Source organism: Salvelinus sp. IW2-2015, linkage group LG13 (assembly GCF_002910315.2).
Source record: "Salvelinus sp. IW2-2015 linkage group LG13, ASM291031v2, whole genome shotgun sequence".
Taxonomy (NCBI): domain Eukaryota; kingdom Metazoa; phylum Chordata; class Actinopteri; order Salmoniformes; family Salmonidae; genus Salvelinus; species Salvelinus sp. IW2-2015.
This window is the reverse complement of record NC_036853.1, coordinates 14,066,977-14,087,249: the sequence shown is the minus strand read 5'-3', so window position 1 is coordinate 14,087,249 and position 20,273 is coordinate 14,066,977. Positions and strand designations below refer to the sequence as shown.

The 20,273-nt window shown below is 43.2% G+C and overlaps 1 protein-coding gene across 2 annotated transcripts; it reads left to right on the top strand.

Moving 5' to 3' along the window:
- The first annotated feature begins 133 nt into the window (after window positions 1-133).
- ttc39c (tetratricopeptide repeat domain 39C) lies at window positions 134-19,843 on the top strand. Of its 2 annotated transcripts, XM_023999061.2 has the most exons (15): window positions 134-220; window positions 696-857; window positions 3,459-3,507; window positions 4,535-4,663; window positions 5,556-5,670; window positions 5,896-6,256; window positions 16,838-17,006; window positions 17,804-17,897; window positions 18,029-18,136; window positions 18,243-18,352; window positions 18,468-18,591; window positions 18,943-19,040; window positions 19,176-19,280; window positions 19,408-19,446; window positions 19,569-19,843. In XM_023999061.2, the coding sequence occupies exons 2-15, from the start codon at window positions 715-717 to the stop codon at window positions 19,656-19,658; spliced, it is 1,734 nt and encodes a 577-aa protein (XP_023854829.1). In that variant the 5' UTR covers window positions 134-220; window positions 696-714; the 3' UTR covers window positions 19,659-19,843. The 2 variants fall into 2 exon arrangements, with proteins under 2 accessions (XP_023854829.1, XP_070302236.1); XM_070446135.1 differs by lacking the exon at window positions 134-220 and having other exon boundaries at window positions 222-857.
- The last annotated feature ends 430 nt before the right edge of the window (window positions 19,844-20,273 follow it).

Here is a 20,273-nt window from a genome sequence, read left to right as displayed (position 1 = left end):
TTCTGCAAGCTGCATGCCTTCTTGCTAAATATGACATTTTTTCCTTTCAACGATGAGGTTTGTAGGCGTCTGCTCTAATGTGACAGTCCACTGCTGTTGTTCTGAAGCTCGCAGCCAAGTGCGCGCGTATTGGCTGGCTGTGAGGTGAAAGGTTGTTGCTGTCGTCAAATCTGCTCTGAGGACTGGACTCTGGAGGCAGAGCAGGACATATTTGGAAAAGGTACTGATGAGAGGAAATGGGAAGCAGTCGCTGGCAGGGCTAGCAGACGGTGCAATGGCAGGATGCTGATTTGCCACAGCAGGTTTCATCTTTGGAACCTCCCAGAGCCTATACATACCTAGCCCAAAGCTATAGCCTACGTTATGACGACAACCATTTTTTCGACTGACGACGACCATAGCGTGCGGCAGACAAGACAGCAAAACGTCTGGATGAATGTACACCTAGTTTAATCATAGAAATAGCATGTAAATAGTGCCTTTGGTGCATTTGGACGAACCTTGGATGCGCGCCGATTAGTAATTTACCGGTGTTACAGCTTCAGAATTTTGCCCGAAAAGACGCGTCTCTTACCTCATTTGCAAGGATATGTCGGCTCAGTCCCATCATCAATAACCAATGTGGGATAGTCTACGGGGAAGAATCATTTTGAAACCACATTTTGGCCTGTGTTGAATTGATTCATTATATTCAGCAGACGACAGGCATAAACAATGGCGGGCCCAGAGCAGTCCAAGCAGCAGCAGGTAGAGGAGAAAGCTGAGCACATAGACGACGCTGAGCTCGCTCTTCAAGGTATCAACATGCTTCTTAACAACGGATTCAAGGAGAGCGACGAGCTTTTCAGAAAATACAGGTGAGATAGTTTTCCTGCTCTTCATAATTTCATAAAATGTAGCCTATAGTAATATTTGATCATCAGATATCATTGCCCACAGCAGGCCTATTCGTCCAGACTTTCCCAAACTCGCCCCCCCGTTTTGGTTTTGGTTTTGGTTTTGGTTTTTGCCCTAGCGCTACAGCGCTCATTCAAATAACCAACTCATCATCAAGCTTTGGTTATTTGAATAAGCTGAGTAGTCCTAGGGGAAAAAACTAAACTTGCACCCAGGACCGAGTTTGGGAAACCCTGTATTAGTCTACATAATTATTTGAATTGCACAGGTGATTAATTTAAAGGGTGTGCCTTTGTGTGCTCAAACATCAGATTAACTGTACCAACCTGTTTTCAAGGCCCTGTTCAAATACTTGTAATAACCCTCCCAACTTGAGGTGATCACTGATCCTACAGTATGTAGGTATAGGTGCATCATATTTCTTTACCTATGCAATCATGACAGATAGCTCTGCATGATCACCTTGAGGCATTGTTAAGGATTTCCATGGTAGTTAATACAAATTTACCCCCCGGCAAATTGAAGGTTGGACAGAAATATTGATAAAACATCAGAGCTCAGCATATTTCCTTAGAGTCGGTATCCGTCAGAGCCTTCCAGTAATTTACATTCTAGGCCTATACAAGGCTTCGGTACCATTACAGCATTATAGTCTCAGTGTGTCACGGCTGTTTGTAGAGACGGACCAAGGAGCAGCGAATGTTGAGTTCCACATAATTTATTAATAGTGAAACTTAGCAAAAACAACAAAACAAACAGTGACACATACACTAACTCAAAATACAAAATTCAATATCCCACAAACACAGGTGGGAACAAACACTACTTAAATATGATCCCCAATTAGAGACAACGATTACCAGCTGCCTCTAATTGTGAATCATACAAATCACCAACATAGAAAATTAAACCTAGAACTCCACATAGAAATAATAAATTAGAAACCCCCGCAGTCACGCCCTGACCTACTCCACCATAGAAAATAAAGGCTCTCTATGATCAGGACGTAACACAGTGGCCATCAGTAATTCCCCAAACACACTGACCAAGTCCAACACAAAGACCATTATTGTTCTCTTTGGCAGAACTCACTGGTGCCAAACAGGGTATGACCATGGTTAGGCATAATTGTCCTTTAAATTATGTTTGCACCTGTGGCTATGATTATGTATTATTTGCTTTACCCGCTATTTCCTCTTAAATCTGCAGATTAATGCTACTGAGTTGGTTTAACATATTGAAAATCTACATTTGAGTCTAAATGTAAATCTATCCTTGTCTCTTGAAACTATCCCCATTCATAGCCTAACCCCAAAACAAGAAATTAAATAGTAGTCTCTGCACTCCAGCCTGGCCCTGACATTCCAAACAACAGTTGAATGGATAATGGTGACTGAGAAATGGAAGGGTAGTACACTGCACTCACTGCAATCCAGCTCTGTTTGTGCCAACGGGAGAAAATGACACTTACTGTGCTAATTTTAGCTTTCTGGTTAATCAAGCCTTTCTCCCTCCATGAGTCGCTGATGATGTTGAGACAGGGGAACGGACTGAATGTCTCTCTGTAAAGCACTATGTGTGAAACAGATCTGGTTCTTAGTAGTGGCGAAGATGTGCATGGTTATTGTTATAACAATTTCAGTAATGATTATTGATAATCAATTATGATATTGTTACCTTTAGTTAGTTATCATTAGTAACAACCTTTACCTAGTCGATACTCAAGTGTCACTGGTTATCTTTTCTCTGCTTTATTGAATTATGTTCGGTATGAGGCAGAAGTAAGTCTCTCTGGCTGCGTTTACACAGGCAGCCAAATTCAGATTTTTTCCCCCCACTAATTGGTCAACAGATCTTTTCACATCAAATAATTTTCAGAATTGGGCTGCCTGTCTAAATGCAGCTTCTGTGTCTATCGCTCCCTTCCATAGCAGCACCCACCCATAGCACGCGCTCCAGCAGGTATATTTCACTGGTTACCCCCAAAGCCAATTCCTCCTTTGGCCGCCTTTCCTTCCAGTTCTCTGCTGCAAATGACTGGAACGAACTACAAAAATCACTGAAGCTGGAGACTCATATCTCCCTCACTAGCTTTATTAAGCACCAGCTGTCAGAGCAGCTCATAGATCACTGCACCTGTACATAGCCCATCTGTAATTAGCCTATCCAACTACCTCATCCCCATACTGTTATCTATTTTATTTATTTTGCTCCTTTGCAACCGAGTATCTCTACTTGTACACTCATCTAATGCACATCTATCACTCCAGTGTTTAATTGCTATATTGTAATTATTTCGCCACTATGGCCAATTTATTGCCTTACCTCCGTTATCCTACCTCATTTGCACACACTGTATATAGACTTTTTTTATTGTATTATTGACTGTATGTTTGTTTATTCCATGTGTAACTCTGTGTTGTTGTTTGTGTTGCACTGCTTTGCTTTATCTTGGCCAGGTCGCAGTTGTAAATTAGAACTTGTTCTCAACTAGCCTACCTGGTTAAATAAAGGTGAAATAAAATAAATAAAATGAACTCTATGTTGTCCTTTCTCTTCAGGACTCACAGTCCACTGATGAGCTTTGGGGCCAGTTTTGTCAGCTTCCTGGTGAGTTTCCTCAGACTGCATCTTGACTGCAGGACAGGTGTTTTGTCATGACCCCTTGGTTGCCATAACCTCTAGCTTACTTCCCTGTTGGTGGTTCACGTCCTACCTCTACTGACATTCTCTCTCATGACATCACTACAAGCATGCAAGCTACGAGAGACAGGGCAAATGTAATTACTCATCCTAACAATGTTAGTGTGCAACGTTACACCATCATAAACCATACAATGCACTGCGTAAGTTAGATGAGGTGTCAGGACTTGACGTGACCCAATTTGTGTAATGGATTACATCATCGTGACCACTATTGTCCATTTCCCCTCATTTATACATTACCATAATGGATGCATCTTCAGCTCATCAAAGGCATTTTGATGTGGATACTCTCGCTATCTCTCTGCTGCAGTGATGTGTTTGTCTCCCTGGGGGGGGGGGGGAGACAGAGATTTTCTGCAGCATGGTCACGAAACAGACCCCGTCACTGCCCCTCATGTCAGAGTTGGAGCACCATGAAGCGAGAGATAATGTCATCCTCCTCTGCCCTCCCATGCAATAAAAAACGCTTGGAAGGACTGTGTGGGGATGGGTCAATGACAACACAAACTGATGCATAGAGGGCCTCACTGAAAAAGCATTCAATTCATCTGACATTAAAACCACATATTTATATAAGGATGAGGGCATACATTGCATATCTTTGACTGACAGTTTGATAAAAGGCAACTGAACAAAGAGATTCTTGACCAAGCCACACAATAGGTTCTGGTTGTCACAGTGTTTCTCCGTGTGCTGTGGCCTAGAAAGAGCTCTTTGTCCTGAGCCTGCTTTGTGATACCATTGCGTAACCCCTGTGTTATAACCCTCCTTCAATCCGATTACCGCACATTTGTTCACAATACACCCCAATGAAATCCAAATTAAAATCGGGTACTTATTTCTTTAATTACTTGCATGAGTGTTTTCTCTGTGCCAGCATTAGCTGAAAAGCTTCAATGTGTTTGTTGTTGTTGTGTGTGTGATGTTGCAGAATGCCATGATGACCTTTGAGGAGGAGAAGATGCAGACGGCGTGTGACGACCTGAGGACCACGGAGAAGCTGTGTGAGAGTGACAACGTTGGCGTCATAGAGACAATCAGGAACAAGATCAAGAAGAGTGTGAGTGGGTGACTGATTACAGACCAACAGACAGGCAGAGGTTTTGTTTACATGGAGCATTTATGTTTAGGATATCCCAGCATTCCACTGGGCACACACTGGTTGAATCAACGCTGTTTCCACGTTATTTCAAGGAAATTACATTGAACCGATGTGAAATAGACATTGGGACGTGCCCAGTGGGATTGGTCATGTAACATGCATAATTCTGTCTTGATTTCTGCTGGTTATACACCATCACATTGTTTCCAGCTGTATCAGTATCAAGAATCAAAGTCAAGATCTTCTATATTGAGCTTAATGATATTGGCAACTATGAGATCATGTCAATCCCACACTCAATGTAATTTGTAACTCTGAAATAGAACGAAGGAATAGAATGGAGACCTGTGTCACGTTCTGACCTTAGTTCCTTTTTTATGTCTTTATTTTGGTTTGGTCAGGGCGTGAGTTGGGGTGGGCATTCTATGTCTGGTGTTCTATGTTGTCTCTCTTTGTGTTTGGCCGTGTGTGGTTCTCAATCAGAGGCAGCTGTCTATGGTTGTCTCTGATTGAGAACCATACTTAGGTAGCCTGTTCCCACTTGAGTTTGTGGGTAGTTGCTTCCTGTTTTGTGTTTGTTTTCACCATTCAGGACTGTTTCGATTTTCGTTGTTATTTCACTTTGTTATTTTTGTATTTTCGTGTTCTGTTCTATTAAAGTAACATGGACACTTACCACGCTGCGTTTTGGTCCGATCTTTCTTACTCCTCATCAGAAGAGGAAGATAATCGTTACAACCTGTTTATGATCAACACAGGGGGCTTCTTTATTACGTAGCTGGACTGGCTGATGGTTTAGCTGAGTGTTGATCAGAGAATTACCAGACTACTGTGTGTTTCTGTCTGTCAGTTGGAGTCCCAGAGGTCAGGGGTCGTGGTTGTGGACCGCCTGCAGCGACAGATCATTGTGGCCGACTGCCAGGTCTACCTCGCTGTGCTCTCCTTCATCAAGCAGGAGCTCTCATGTAATGTATAATTTGTTGAATCCACAATCATTCAATTACTGATGTACTATAGCTTGCTTGATGGCAATGCAGTATATATTGTTTTCATACATTTTCTATTCAATTATATGTAATATGATTATATCCAGTCTACAAATTTTTGGAAACATCTGCAAGTAAAATAGGAATCATGAGAGTTAACTGGATTTGACTGGACTGACTCTTACAGTATCTTCTCTTCAACAGCGTACATCAAAGGAGGCTGGATCCTCCGTAAGGCCTGGAAGATGTACAATAAGTGCCACAGTGACATCAGTCAGCTGCAGGAGACCTGTGTGAGGCGCTGTTCCTCCCATGAGGAGGATCTATCCTCAGACCAGGCCAACCACAACACCCCAGTGGAGGGTGCTGTGACTGCAGAGGCCCTGGACCGACTCAAGGGCTCCGTCAGCTTCGGATACGGCCTCTTCCATCTCTGCATCTCCATGGTACCACCACACCTGCTCAAGATCATCAACCTGCTGGGTTTCCCTGGCGATCGTCTCCAGGGTCTGTCCTCCCTCATGTATGCCAGTGAGAGTAAGGACATGAAGGCCCCGCTAGCTACGTGAGTATGAGTATTAAATCACTTCTTAGAGGGCTGAAGTGCAAGGAAAGACAGAGAGAGAGAGAGAGACTTAGGGTTCGATTCAATCCGTAGCGCTGAAGATCTGCGTTGTAGTGCGATTGACATTTAAAGGCAATGTTCCCAAATCAAATTTGATTTGTCACATGCGCCGAATACAACGAGTGTAGACCTTACCGTGAAATGCTGACTTACAAGCCCTTAACCAACAGTGCAGTTCAAGAAGAGTTAAGAAAATATTTACCAAATAAACTAAAGTAAGAAATAATAAAAAGTAACACACTAACATAACAATAATGAGGCTATATACAAGTTGTACCAGTACTGAGTCAGTGTGCAGGGCTACAGGTTAGTTGAGGTAATTTGCACATAGGGGTGGGGGTAGGTAGGGGTGAAGTGACTATGCATAGATAATAAACAGCGAGTAGCAGCAATGTACAAAATAAATGGATGGGGGGGGTCAATGTAAATAGTCCGCTGGCCATTTGATTAACTGTTCAGCAGCCTTATGGCTCGGGGGTAGAAGCTGTTAAGGAGCCTTTTGGTATTAGACTTGGCACTCCGGTACCGCTTGCCGTGCGTCTATGACTTCTATGACAATTTTTTGGGCTTTCCTTTGACACTTCCTAATATATAGGTCCTGGATGGCAGGAAGTTTGGCCCCAGTGATGTACTGGGCCATACGCACTACCCTCTGTAGCGCATTATGGTCAGATGCCGAGCAGTTGCCATACCGGGCGGTGATGCAACAGGATGCTGTCGATGGTGCAGCTGTAGAACTTTTTGAGGATCTGGGGGCACATGCCAAATCTTTTCAGTCTCCTGAGGGGGAAAAAGTTTTGTCGTGCCCTCTTCACGACTGTCTTGGTGTGTTTGGACCATGATAGTTCGTTGGTGATGTGGACACCAAGGAACTTGAAACTCTCGACCCGCTCCATTACAGCCCTGTTGATGTTGATGGGGGCCTGTTCGGCCCACCTTTTCCTGTAGTCCACGATCAGCTCCTTTGTCTTGCTCACATTAAAGGAGAGGTTGTTGTTCTGTCACCACACAGCCAGGTTTCTGACCTCCTCCCTATAGGCTGTCTCATTGTTGTCGGTAATCAGGCCTACCATTGTTGTGTCATCAGCAAACGTAATGATGGTGTTGGAGTCATATTTGGCCACACAGTCATGGGTGAACAGGGAGTACAGGAGGGGACTGAGCATGCACCCCTGAGGGGCCCCCGTGTTGATTATCAGCGTGGCAGACGTGTTGTTGCCTACCCTTACCACCTGGGGATGGCCAGTTAGGAAGTCCAGGATCCAGTTGTAGAGGGAGGTGTTTAGTCCCAGGGTCCTTAGCTTAGTGATGAGCTTTGTGGGCACTATGGTGTTGAACGCTGAGCTGTAGTCAATGAACAGCATTCTCACATAGGTGTTCCTTTTGTCCAGGTGGGAAAGGGAAGTGTGGAGTGCGATTTGAGATTGCGTCATCTGTGGATCTCATTTATGCAGGTTACCTTTGCTTCCTTGGGCAAAGGGACTATGGTAGTTTGCTTGAAACATGTAGCTATTACAGACTCGTCAGGAAGAGGTTGAAAATGTCAGTGAAGACACTCGCCAGTTGGTCCGCCCATGCTTTGAGTACACATCCTGGTAATCCGTCTGGCCCTGCGGCTTTGTGAATGTTGACCTGTTTAAAGGTCTTGTTCACATCGGCTACCGAGAGTGTTATCACACAGTCATCCAGAACAGCTGGTACTCTCATATGCTTCAGCTCAATCGGAAATGACCTTTACATTTCAATCGCGTTATAACGCTGAACTGAAGCGCGTCGGATTGAATAGAGCCCTTTCTCATAACTGAAGGGAATGACTTTCATGTAATGAGAGAAGGAAAGGATTATGTTCTGTTTGGTTCTAAATTAACCAAGTAAAACTCACAGACGATTAGTCAAGTTTAAACCAAGTTTATTCACCCAGCTGCATTAGACAAAATACATATTCACACAAGCACTGATATTTAACCCGTTCTCCTATACTGAGTCTCCTCCTACACGTCTGAACAGCCAATACACCTCTGTTGCTAACCAGAAGATTAGTGATATATGTTCTTCCTCACTTCATCTGACCTCACTTCGGCCCCAAATTGCTCACTCCTCCCCAACTCACGTCTGTCATGTTGACTTGTACCAGACTGTGTCTCTTCTCCTCCCGTAGGATCCCTAATGTCTGACAATAACATATCCTGGTAGAATGTAAACATCATATATTCCCCTCTCTGCATCGGTGCCATGAATAAGGATATTTCATATTTTCAAGTTTAAAAGTCAGTTCCCAACAGTTCCCCCTGTTGAACATTAACTCCATACAGTTCATCATTATATAAACTAGGAAATTACTTATAAATTAACAAACAATGATAAGACATTAACAAAAAAATAAAACATGATTAACATTCACAGTTGTTTATTATGTTTACAAATCCAAGACTTATGACCTCTCTTCTATAATCACACTCTGCACACTCCTATTCCCATTTCTTGTCGGACAACAGAATGACAGCTGGAGCTTTTGGCTTCCTCCATTTTAGCTGTAGGTTTTGACTTTCTCCATTTCAACTTCTGGTTCCTTAGAGAGTGATAGCACAAGACTTGAAAAGCAAAAACAAACACAAAACATAACAGTATTAATAATGTGTGAAACTATGCATAATTATATATAGCAACATAAAATCAAAGTTTGAGAACATTCCCAATTCCCACTCTCTCTTTGCCTGACTTTGCCTTCAGGATACTTTTCTGCTGCTACTTTTCTGCTGCTACTTTTCTGCTGGGTTCCACAAAAATGAAAGCCCTTAAAAACCTCCTCATGCTTTCACCCAGTCTTCCCCCCCAGACCACAGGCTCTCAAGAGGTGTTTCCAAGCCATGTCATTCTCACTTTGCTCCCCTTCTCCTTCTTCCTCCATAGCCACCCGATTTATACGTGCAGTGGCCTTAATCAACTTTACCTCTTCTTGAGGTAATTCAGCACTGTATACACGTTTCAACATCAATGCCCTCAGAAAATGATGTCCCAACATTGCTACTAAAGTAACCCCTGCTACTACTAACACTGCTCATGACTCATACCTCAAAATCCCCCATTTGCTCCGTACTCTAATTCCATGCTGTTACTATAGCCTCCTTCACTTACTGTCCCTACAGCGACTGCTGTGAGAATAGCTACTGCCTGGAATCTGTCTCCTGCTCTTCTATTGTCGTGGTTCACTGATAGATCTAGGACGGACCCTTTCAGATACTCTACCTGTTTCCCAACTCATATCCGGTCCCCTAGCCACCAACATCTCCAATGACCTTCTGTATTCTGCTACAGTCTGTACCTGTGGATAATACTCTCTTGTGCTCAGGTTAGATTGGTCACAATCTTCTGGGAGATATGTCAAGTGTTTGCTGGCTTTTAGAAATGGGGAAGAGATTAATGACTTTGGAAGAATATCCAACCTAACAAAACTCTGAGTCACAGGTTTCTTGAAAGTTGACAATAATGTCTGAAATGCCAACACTATCTCTGCTACTCTCACCATGATCTGGGTATGAGTAACGTTCAATTTAACATCATAATAGTCTTTATATTGTGCACAGTTAGCTGTCTCCCTCTCCTACGAGCTATCTCCTGTAACAATATACATAGAGTGGTGTCATCCCCAGAGACTATCACCCCGACCTTCATTTATGAGCCCCACAGATCTCCCCCAGTCACATTGCCTTCTGCTTACACCCTTATGTAAACATTCTGTCTCAAACACAGGCCTCATATGTACCTCACCTTCTGCTACAAATACATTTGCACATAAATCATTTAATCTAACCTATAACACATTAGTCACTACTATTGTTATCACCATACTAAAACATTTTCAACTCAATTTTTCAATTTCCACCAATTCCTCATCTGGAACAATGATCACTTTTATATCCCACGACACCTAAAAACATATTGACTTGAACAGGGAAGAGAGAAAATACATGTTTAATCATTTCACACCACCCTTGATGCGACTAAGACTGGGTAAAGAACCGTCCATTCTTTCCGTTCTATGCCCATGGAATGCTAGTTTCCATGCCCGTATCCTTCATTTTCATCCTTGGGTGTTAACACAAGACACAGACTATGAGACTTGTATGCAATTAATTTTACCGTATCATCCAGCAATCCATATGTATTGATATGCTTTAACATTAGGATTATGGTGACATTGTAAAACAAAAACCCCTTCATGGTTGAGTCAAGCTGTCATCCAGTGAGTTCTCTAATAACCTCCCTTTCGGAGGACACTTAAAGATGAGGCTTCTAGAGAGAAAAACCTTCCTTAGATACAGTCGCAGTTTGAGAATAGCGCACTCTCTCGCTTTATCCGAATCATAGTTAAAACATTTGATCAATTATCCAACCAAAATTTGAAACGACAGTCCTTAGTGCTGTACTTTGAGTCTATCACTCGAATTCAAACTTCTCAACCTAGCACACATCATCACGGTTAGAATGTACATTTATAAACGGGACCATATATTACCGGTAATAACTCTTCTCATTACAGCCCCGTTTGTCTCTGTTTTTACTGTCGCGAGTGGCATGGTAATGACAGATTGGTATCTCAATTAGAGGTCGACTGATTATGATTTGTCAACGCCGATACGATACCGATTATTGGAGGACCAAAAAAAGGCGATATCGATTAATCGGACGATTTTTTTATATATATATATATATATATATTTGTAATAATGACAATTACAACAATACTGAATGAACAATGAACACTTTTATTTTAACTTAATATAATACATAAATAAAATCTATTTAGTCGCAAATAAATAATGAAACATGCTCAATTTGGTTTAAATAATGCAAAAACACAGTGTTGGAGAAGAAAGTAAAAGTGCAAAATGTGCCATGTAAAAAAGCTAACGTTTAAGTTCCTTGCTCAGAACATATGAAAGCTGGTGGTTCAATATTCCTAGTTCTTCAATATTCCCAGTTAAGAAGTTTTAGGTTGTAGTTATTATAGGAATTATGACGCGTCAACTATTTCTCTCTATACCATTTGTATTTCATATACCTTTGACTATTGGATGTTTTAATAGGCACTTTAGTATTGCCAGCCTAATCTCAGGAGTTGATAGGCTTGAAGTCATAAACAGCGCTGTGATTCAAGCATTGCTAAGAGCTGCTGGCAAACGCAGTAAAGTTTGAATGAATGCTTACCAGCCTGCTGCTGCCTACCACCGCTCAGTCAGACTGCTCTATCAAATATCAAATCATAGACTTAATTATAATAAACACAGAAATACGAGCCTTTGGTCATTAATATGGTCAAATCTGGAAACGATCATTTTGAAAACAAAACGTTTATTCTTTCAGTGAAATACGGAACCGTTCCGTATTTTATCGAACGGGTGGCAACCCTAAGTTTAAAATTGCTGTTACATTGCACAACCTTCAATGTTATGTCATAATTATGTAAAATTCTGGCAAATTAGTTCGCAACGAGCCAGGCGGCCCAAACTGTTGCATATACCCTGACTCTGCGTGTAATGAACGCAAGAGAAGTGACACGATTTCCCTAGTTATTATTGCCTGCTAACATGAATTTCTTTTAACTAAATATGCAGGTTTAAAAAAAAATATACTTCTGTGTATTGATTTTAAGAAAGGCATTGGGGTTTATGGTTAGGTACATTCGTGCAACGATTGTGCTTTTTTCGCGAATGCACTTTTGTTAAATCATCCCCCGTTTGGCGAAGTAGGCTGTGATTCGATAATAAATTAACAGGCAACGCATTGATTCTATGCAACGCATGACAAGCTAGTTAACCTAGTAATATCATCAACCATGTGTAGTTAACTAGTGATTATGTTGAAGATTGATTGTTTTTTATAAGTTTAATGCTAGCTAGCAACTTAACTTGGCTCCTTGCTGCACTTGCGTAACAGGTGGACAGCCTGCCACGCAGTTTCCTCGTGCAATGCAATGTAATCGGCCATAATCGGCGTCCAAAAATGGCGATTACCAATTGTTATGAAAACTTGAAATCGGCCCTAATGAATCGGCCATAATCGGTCGACCTCTAATCTCAATGCATTCTTAGTCTAAATTACTATGAATTTTGCAGTGTGCAGACCTCCATAATCACCCTAACAATTACGGGCACGGTTGACCCCCTCCCTCTTCTCCCGACACTTATCTTTCTAGTGTGTCTTCATTGATTCCTCTTCAGATAGTGTTATAGTTCATCTTCCCAATGGCACATATATAACTCGTGTCTGTCACAGTTGATGGCTCTTGATAATGTCCCTGTCACGATCGTCTTGAGGATAATGAGTGGACCAAGGCGCAGCGTGTGAAAAATACGTTCTCTTTTATTTGAGATGAGTGAAACACGAAACGAACACTTAAAACAAAACTAAACAAAACAACAAACGACCGTGAAGCTACAAACGTAAGTGCAATACAAAAGCTACAAACGTTCTACATAGACAATTACCCACAAACGCATAATGCCTATGGCTGCCTTAAATATGGCTCCCAATCAGAGACAAATGAAAGACAGCTGTCTCTGATTGAGAACCACTCAGGCAACCATAGACATACCTAGACACATTCACTAAACACAACCCCATACACTAAACCCAACACCCCCTTTACCATATAACCACCCAAGACGAGACAAAACACAAACATTCCCCATGTCACACCCTGACCTAACTCAAATAATAAAGAAAACAAAGAATACTAAGGCCAGGGCGTGACAGTCCCGATTTCAATTATCAAAGAAATGTATAATTTCTTATAAGTTCTTATAAGTCTCTCGCCTGAGGTGCCACCACCATTCTGTACAGTTCATTCTGTCTGGTCCATTTTTCCCACCAGTACACCAGCAGCATAAGAGAAGTTTGAACGTTATCTCTCTCCATGCTCACTCCACATGCGCGGTCTCAGGACTGATGGCACACTCCTGCCGCCCGTACCCAGGTTGATGGCTCGGACTCAGGTCACAGATAGGAGTGTTAAAAGTCACTGTCGTATTGAACACCTTTGTCACTCTTTCTTCAGCCGGTTAGGGAGGGTTTTGAGGTTCACACACTGTTCATGGTCAAATTATCCCTTGCATGCATGCATTAAGACACCATCTGATGCCACCTTGCCATTACTTGAGAGAGGAGAGAGCAAAACAACAGTTTTTAAGACACTTCTGAATCTGGAAATCCAGACTATCCATTCACCGTATGATACATTTTCTTAATACCATTATCTCTAAGACAAATGTCAAAGAGCATAACAACATACTTTTACTGTTGAAACCATTTCCAAAATTGGTTCATACTCCTTTATTTTACTGCCGACCTCCCCGAAGAGTTACCAGATCAGGGAGTTAGAACTCTAACCCATCGGGGAAATCCCAACAATCCAGCAGACCCAATCTGGTGAAATTTGTATTGAAACAAAGACAAAAACGAAATCAGCAATACACATATCACAATCCATTTGGAGTAAATGTCAAACCTTATTAATAACATATATTTTTCCTTCTATATGCAGTCTGAACAAAGTACATTTGCATATTTACCAAAGGACCAGGGACCCAGAGAACTAGTCATTTCCCCTTTGAACACGACTCATGATTCATAAACGAACAACAACACTGCATGTTAAATAAAAAATTAATAAATTGTTTATTTGTTAATTGCTCCCATCCCACGTCAAGCCTCAGCCGGCTCGTCAGGCTCCCGCGCCTCAGCCGGCTCGTCAGGCTCCCACGCCTCAACCCGCTCGTCAGGCTTCCACACCTCAGTGGGCTCAGCATGCTCCAATCCCACTTCATGCCTCAGCCGGCTCATCAGGCTCCCGCGCCTCAACCCGGATCGTCAGGCTTCCACACCTCAGTGGGCTCAGCATGCTCCAATCCCACTTCATGCCTCAGCCGGCTCGTCAGGCTCCCACGCCTCAACCCGGATCGTCAGGCTTCCACACCTCAGTGGGCTCAGCATGCTCCAATCCCACTTCATGCCTCAGCCGTCTCGTCAGGCTCCCACGCCTCAGCTGGCTCGTCAGGCTCCCACGCCTCAGCCTGGTCGTCGGACTCCCACGCCTCAGCTGGCTCGTCGGGCTCCCTCGCCTCAGCCCGGCTCATCAGGCTCCCGCGCTTCAGCATGCTCGTCAGGCTTCCACACCTCAGTGGGCTCAGCAGGCTCCAATCCCACTTCATGCCTCAGCCGGCTCGTCAGGCTCCCACGCCTCAGCAGGCTCGTCAGGCTCCCACGCTTCAGCCGGCTCATCAGGCTCCCGCGCCTCGGCCGGCTCGTCAGGCTTCCACACCTCAGTGGGCTCAGCATGCTCCAATCCCACTCCATGCCTCAGCCGGCTCGTCAGGCTCCCACGCCTCAGCTGGCTCGTCAGGCTCCCACGCCTCAGCTGGCTCGTCAGGCTCCCACGCCTCAGCCGGCTCGTCGGGCTCCCACGCCTCAGCCAGGTCGTCGGGCTCCCACGCCTCAGCTGGCTCGTCGGGCTCAGCCGTCTCGGCATGCTTCCACGCCTCAGCCGGCTTGTCCGGCTCCCATGCCTTGGCCAGCCCGACAGGCTCACCCAGGTGGGATGCCGGGTGGCGCCCCTAGATGGGAGGGGGGGTTGTCACGCCTGCTCCCACTCCCCCTCTCTGGTGCTTGAGGGGTGTCAGGCTGCCCATTACGCACACCTGTCACCATCATTACGCACATCAGCGCTTCATTGGACTCACCTGGACTCCTTCACTTTGTTCCTCAGTCTGATCCCCGTGTCATCATTAATGTTGTTTTGTTTCCCCTGTCCAGACACTGTCCTTGTTTTGTTTTATGTCGGTTATTTATAAAATATTCACTCCCTGTACTTGCTTCTCTTCTCCCAGCGTCTGTCCTCACAGTTTCTTTATTTTCTCACCATGGATGAAGGTCTCCTCCAGAACTTATAGACAACTTTTTATCACTATCCACATACACTCTACGGCCTCGCTGCCACTGTGGCTGGGACTTTCATCCCTCTTACAGATCTCGCAGGGGAATAGCCCCACTAGGGACCTATGCTATACGGAACCTACCCTACACTGTAGTGTCACTCATGGGACCTATCCTTAAAGGAACCTACCCTACACCATATATTTACCTGGATCTCGCAGAGGAAAATCTCCAATCGGGACCTATTCTTAACAGAACCTACCCTACAACATATATTTACGACCGGTCATTACACAATGGGCCGACTGAATAAACTCAGACTCCTCCTAAACTCCTATAATTTTTCAGCCCACAATTCTCATCTCCCCAAGGTGTAGGAACTGTGCCTACCTTGCTGCCAGCTCCTGCTCCACTGATCTGGATTCTCTGGTATGACTATAAATCGTGCTGAACCCTGTTAGGTTCTAAATGAACCTAGTAAAACAGCTGCATTAGACAAAATACATATTCACACAAGCACTGATATTTAACCCGTTCTCCTATACTGAGTCTCCTCCTACACGTCTGAACAGCCAATACACCTCTGTTGCTAACCAGAAGATTAGTGATATATGTTCTTCCTCACTTCATCTGACCTCACTTCGGCCCCAAATTGCTCACTCCTCCCCAACTCACGTCTGTCATGTTGACTTGTACCAGACTGTGTCTCTTCTCCTCCCGTAGGATCCCTAATGTCTGACAATAACATATCCTGGTAGAATGTAAACATCATACATTCCCCTCTCTGCATCGGTGCCATGAATAAGGATATTTCATATTTTCAAGTTTAAAAGTCAGTTCCCAACAGTTCATAATGTTCAGGTCACTGTCAGTTCTTTTTACTGCTTGAATGAGCTGCTATACGTAGATATGATGTCATCGTTTGATAGAAAAGCAGAGCACAGGTCTTGATGTTGATTTGATTGGGGGTGACGTGTTGTGTTATTCTGCATGATCAGCTTCTGCTGACGTGTTCCAGCTCATCTCTTTCCCAGCTCTTGGCACAGTGCTTGTTCCTGTTGTCTCATACATGGCCATCTGTTCTGTAATATCTCCTAAGTATCATAATGGCATATTATAATCATAGGGTATTTATTAATTGTATAATACATGAAACCAGGGACAGGTGTTAGTTGTAAAATATGTCAAATGGGAATATCTGAAGTCATAGAGAATTGAGGACACATTAAATACAATTACATGCTGTCAGTGGAAGTTGAATGGTGAATACTCGTGACGTAAGAAGTAGGTAGACCTAAGAATAGCGGTAATCACGTACATGCTTATTAGAATGGCTAGTGGTGAAAAAAGGCCCTGAGACAGAAACTACCATTTGCTATTTATGAAATTGAGATGGTGTTTTACCAAATTACTGCAGTGGGGTACAATTTTGTTCTATATGCCATCTTTACAAAGCTTTTCTTTGTCAAGAAAGTCAATGTTTCATATTAACTATCTAGCAAACTTGAATGTACAGTAATCGATATTTAATAAAAACATCTTGAATTGTCTCACAAATAAACGTGATTGTTTCCTCTTTCCTCTGCCCAGATTGGCCCTCCTGTGGTACCACACAGTAGTGCTGCCTTTCTTTGCTCTGGATGGTTCTGACACTCAGGCAGGCCTGGAGGAGGCCAAGGCCATTCTCCAGAGGAAGGCTGTGGTCTACCCCAATTCCTCCCTCTTCATGTTCTTTAAAGGACGGGTTCAGAGGTTAGAGGTGAGCATGATGGGGTCATCTGACTGTGAAATAACAGTCTGTTGCCGCTTAGCGTTGTACAATACAGTAAGTTGTTGTAGCTCTTAGTAGCTTAGGGCTCTAAAATCCATTACATTTTTTGCCTAATTACATTTAGTTTTTTCCCAAATTTTGTTTTCTCCGTTTTGTTTTTCCGGGTTTCCATTTCCCCCTGGTTTTCACTCTCAAAATCACACTTTTTTAATAGAAAAACAGCTACATTTGATATTCTAAGTCCACAACCATGCTTAAACCACATCAGGAGACTACTTTTGAGGTCTTGGATTTTTTTTGATTTTTTTTTGTTGATATGTAGATAGTTGCCCCTTTAATTCCAGCACTCACCTTGCAAGAGAATGTTGTTTGGTAGAGTGATGGTAGAGTTTGCAAAACAAGTACCCACTGGATTTATACAGATAATCATGATATAATTCTGACAGGTAATTCTGACAGGTACTTTGTAGATTTCGGGAAAGCCTTTCCATCTACCAAAATACTTTTCATTAGCATCGTCGCTAACGGCTGCACAAAGTGGCGTGCCCCGCACATACACCGACGGGGAATTCTCTTTGCCTATTTAGAAAGTTGCATTCTCTTTGTGTTATGATAAACCTGGGCAAATGAATACATGTTCAATAGATTTAGTTGATTCCCTACTAAGTTCAATGCATGTCGGGATTCCGTGATTCCATCCGCATTCTCCTCGTTGCGGATTTTATAGGACCCTAGTAGCTCGTAATTGTGTAAAGTGATGCTATCTCTATCCCATCTATCTCCAGTGCCAAATTAACAGTGCTCTGGTGTCCTTCCATGATGCACTAGAGCTGGCATCAGACCAAAGAGAGATCCAGCACGTGTGTCTCTATGAAATCGGTATGTTTCCCTGACATTCATGCCAACTTTCAAATGAGCACCCACACATGCATACACTCATGTACATTCAGTTTACAGTTGCTGAGAGCCAAATCCCTCTGTTGTACCTATTTGTCTTGTCTTGACTTCAGGCTGGTGCAGTATGATCGAGATGAACTTTGAGGATGCGTTTAGGTCGTTTGAGAGGCTGAAGAATGAGTCCCGATGGTCACAGTGTTACTATGCCTACCTGACTGGAGGTGAGAGAGCCACTGTCCCAGGAACATGTGGACCATTGATTGTCATCGTCTTCATCATCTTCTCAAAATGATCTCACACTCTAACACCCCCCCCCCCCCTGTAAAGTATGTCAGGGAGCTGCAGGGGACTTGGATGGTGCCAAGTGTGTCTTCAAAGATGTCCAGAAACTGTTCAAGAGGAAGAACAACCAGATTGAGCAGTTTGCCCTCAAGCGGGTGGGTCATTTTCATCCAGATGTGTTTACCATATCTTTATCCACTCTTTGTGAAACTAATAACCATGAACCCTCCCTTTCTCTACCATGGCCTCTCTGCCCCCACCCTACTGCAGGCAGAGAGACTGAGGAAGATGTCTCCCACCAGAGAGCTGTGCATTCTGGGGGTCATAGAGGTGCTGTACCTGTGGAAGGCTCTGCCCAACTGCTCCTCCTCCAAACTGCAGCTCATGAATCAGTGTAAGGGCTGGACCTTTATCAGAGGGGGATCTCCAAGTCAAGGAGTTTCCTTTGACACAATGGGGTGCAAACCACTGTACTAAATGTTGTGAAGTATTTGAAAATTTCTGACCAATGTTGTGAAGTATTTGACCATTTCTGTCTTTGAGACATTGGGCTTTGTTCAGTCTGTATCGCTGAATATCGCTTTCAGATTGAGCGATAGAAATTTAAAGGGGATTTCGATTGCGCTGACATCCTGAATGCAGTCTCGGCCAACGTCGGAACACTGCCTTTATATTTCAATTGGGCTTTAGCGCTGAACTTTTACAATACAGATTAAATAGAGTCCGTTGTCTCCTCTCTTTTCAGTGTTACAGAGTGTGGATGACGCATCGTGCAAAGGTCTGAAAAACCTCCTTCTCGGTTCCATCCACAAATGTCATGGAAATAATAAAGATGCCATCCAGGTAATTTGTTTCCGAGCACATTATTTTACCTTGATTACATTATCTTATGTCAGTACAATCAATTATGTAACTCACTATGTATTTGTGGTCAATTATATAATTCGATTTTCCTTTGGTCTTTCTCCTCCCATCTAGTCGTTCCAGCTGGCTGCCAGAGATGAGTTTGGTCGACAAACCAACTCTTATGTGCAGCCATACTCCTGCTATGAGCTTGGATGTGTCCTGCTTGCCCAGCCAGAGGTGAGAATATGTCAACTCAGACCATCTGTGCGTGTATGTGTATGTGGGTGTCTGTGTCCAAAATTGTATTAAAGTATTTATCTCGATGGACTAATGAGATGTTTTTTTGCATTGTGTTTCTATCCAGACGGTGGGAAAAGGGAGAGCATTTCTGCTTCAGGCAAAGGTACAGTTATCAGATGACATGTATATGAATGGTTAGGGTTTTCCTCTTGGGTTTGAAATGACTACGTAACACAGTCCATTCTGATTGTGAAGTCATCATTTGTTCTGTGCTCTGCCTCTCAGGAGGATTATGCAGGCTATGACTTTGAGAACAGACTTCACGTGCGCATCCACTCAGCCATGGCCTCGCTGAAGGAAGTGGTACCCCAATGACCCCGCCCACCACTGGAGGAATAATGATGAGGCAACGACTCTGTCTCCAGCTGTGCACTTGATGATATGGGAAGCATGGCTTTTACTATTCAAAACCACAGTATGACACTCATCAGACAAAATTGTTCCCCCCCCCTTTTTCTGATAGATGTTTTACACATCCAAATACAATAAACCAACAATTTCATAGTCAATACCATTTTCTTCTAGTGGAGGGTTTTAGCTCTGCAAACCTTCCTTCCATTCTTTGGACCATACAGAATGGTACATAGGATACAAGTAACTTCTTGAAGATGCACACCTTATTCTCATTGTCAGGTTTTCTTGACCACAGGTAGTAACAGTACAGTTAAACAGTAAGTAACATTGTCTTTTGTGTTCTTGTCATGTTCTTGGGAAGACATGTACAAGAGATGTTCGATTACAACCCATAATCAAGTGGTCAAATAGTTATTTGCCAATTGTTTGTCTTTGTGTTTGCCTCGTGTGATAAGGCAAGACAAAGGTTCTTGATTGTATTAGTTGTCGCTGCTGTAGTACCCTCTTATTGACCAATATCCATACAATTATCGCCTCTGGTTTTTCAGAAATGTGTCCTAGATTAAATGGCCCTAC

What these genes read in the sequence shown, in the direction of transcription:
- ttc39c (XM_023999061.2), top strand. Translation starts at nt 715, where the DNA reads ATGGCGGGCCCAGAGCAGTCCAAGCAGCAGCAGGTAGAGGAGAAAGCT. An exon ending in CCAGTTTTGTCAGCTTCCTG is followed by an intron (nt 3,508 to 4,534) that starts GTGAGTTTCCTC and finishes GTGATGTTGCAG; the next exon opens with AATGCCATGATGACCTTTGA. An exon ending in AGCAGTTTGCCCTCAAGCGG is followed by an intron (nt 18,353 to 18,467) that starts GTGGGTCATTTT and finishes ACCCTACTGCAG; the next exon opens with GCAGAGAGACTGAGGAAGAT.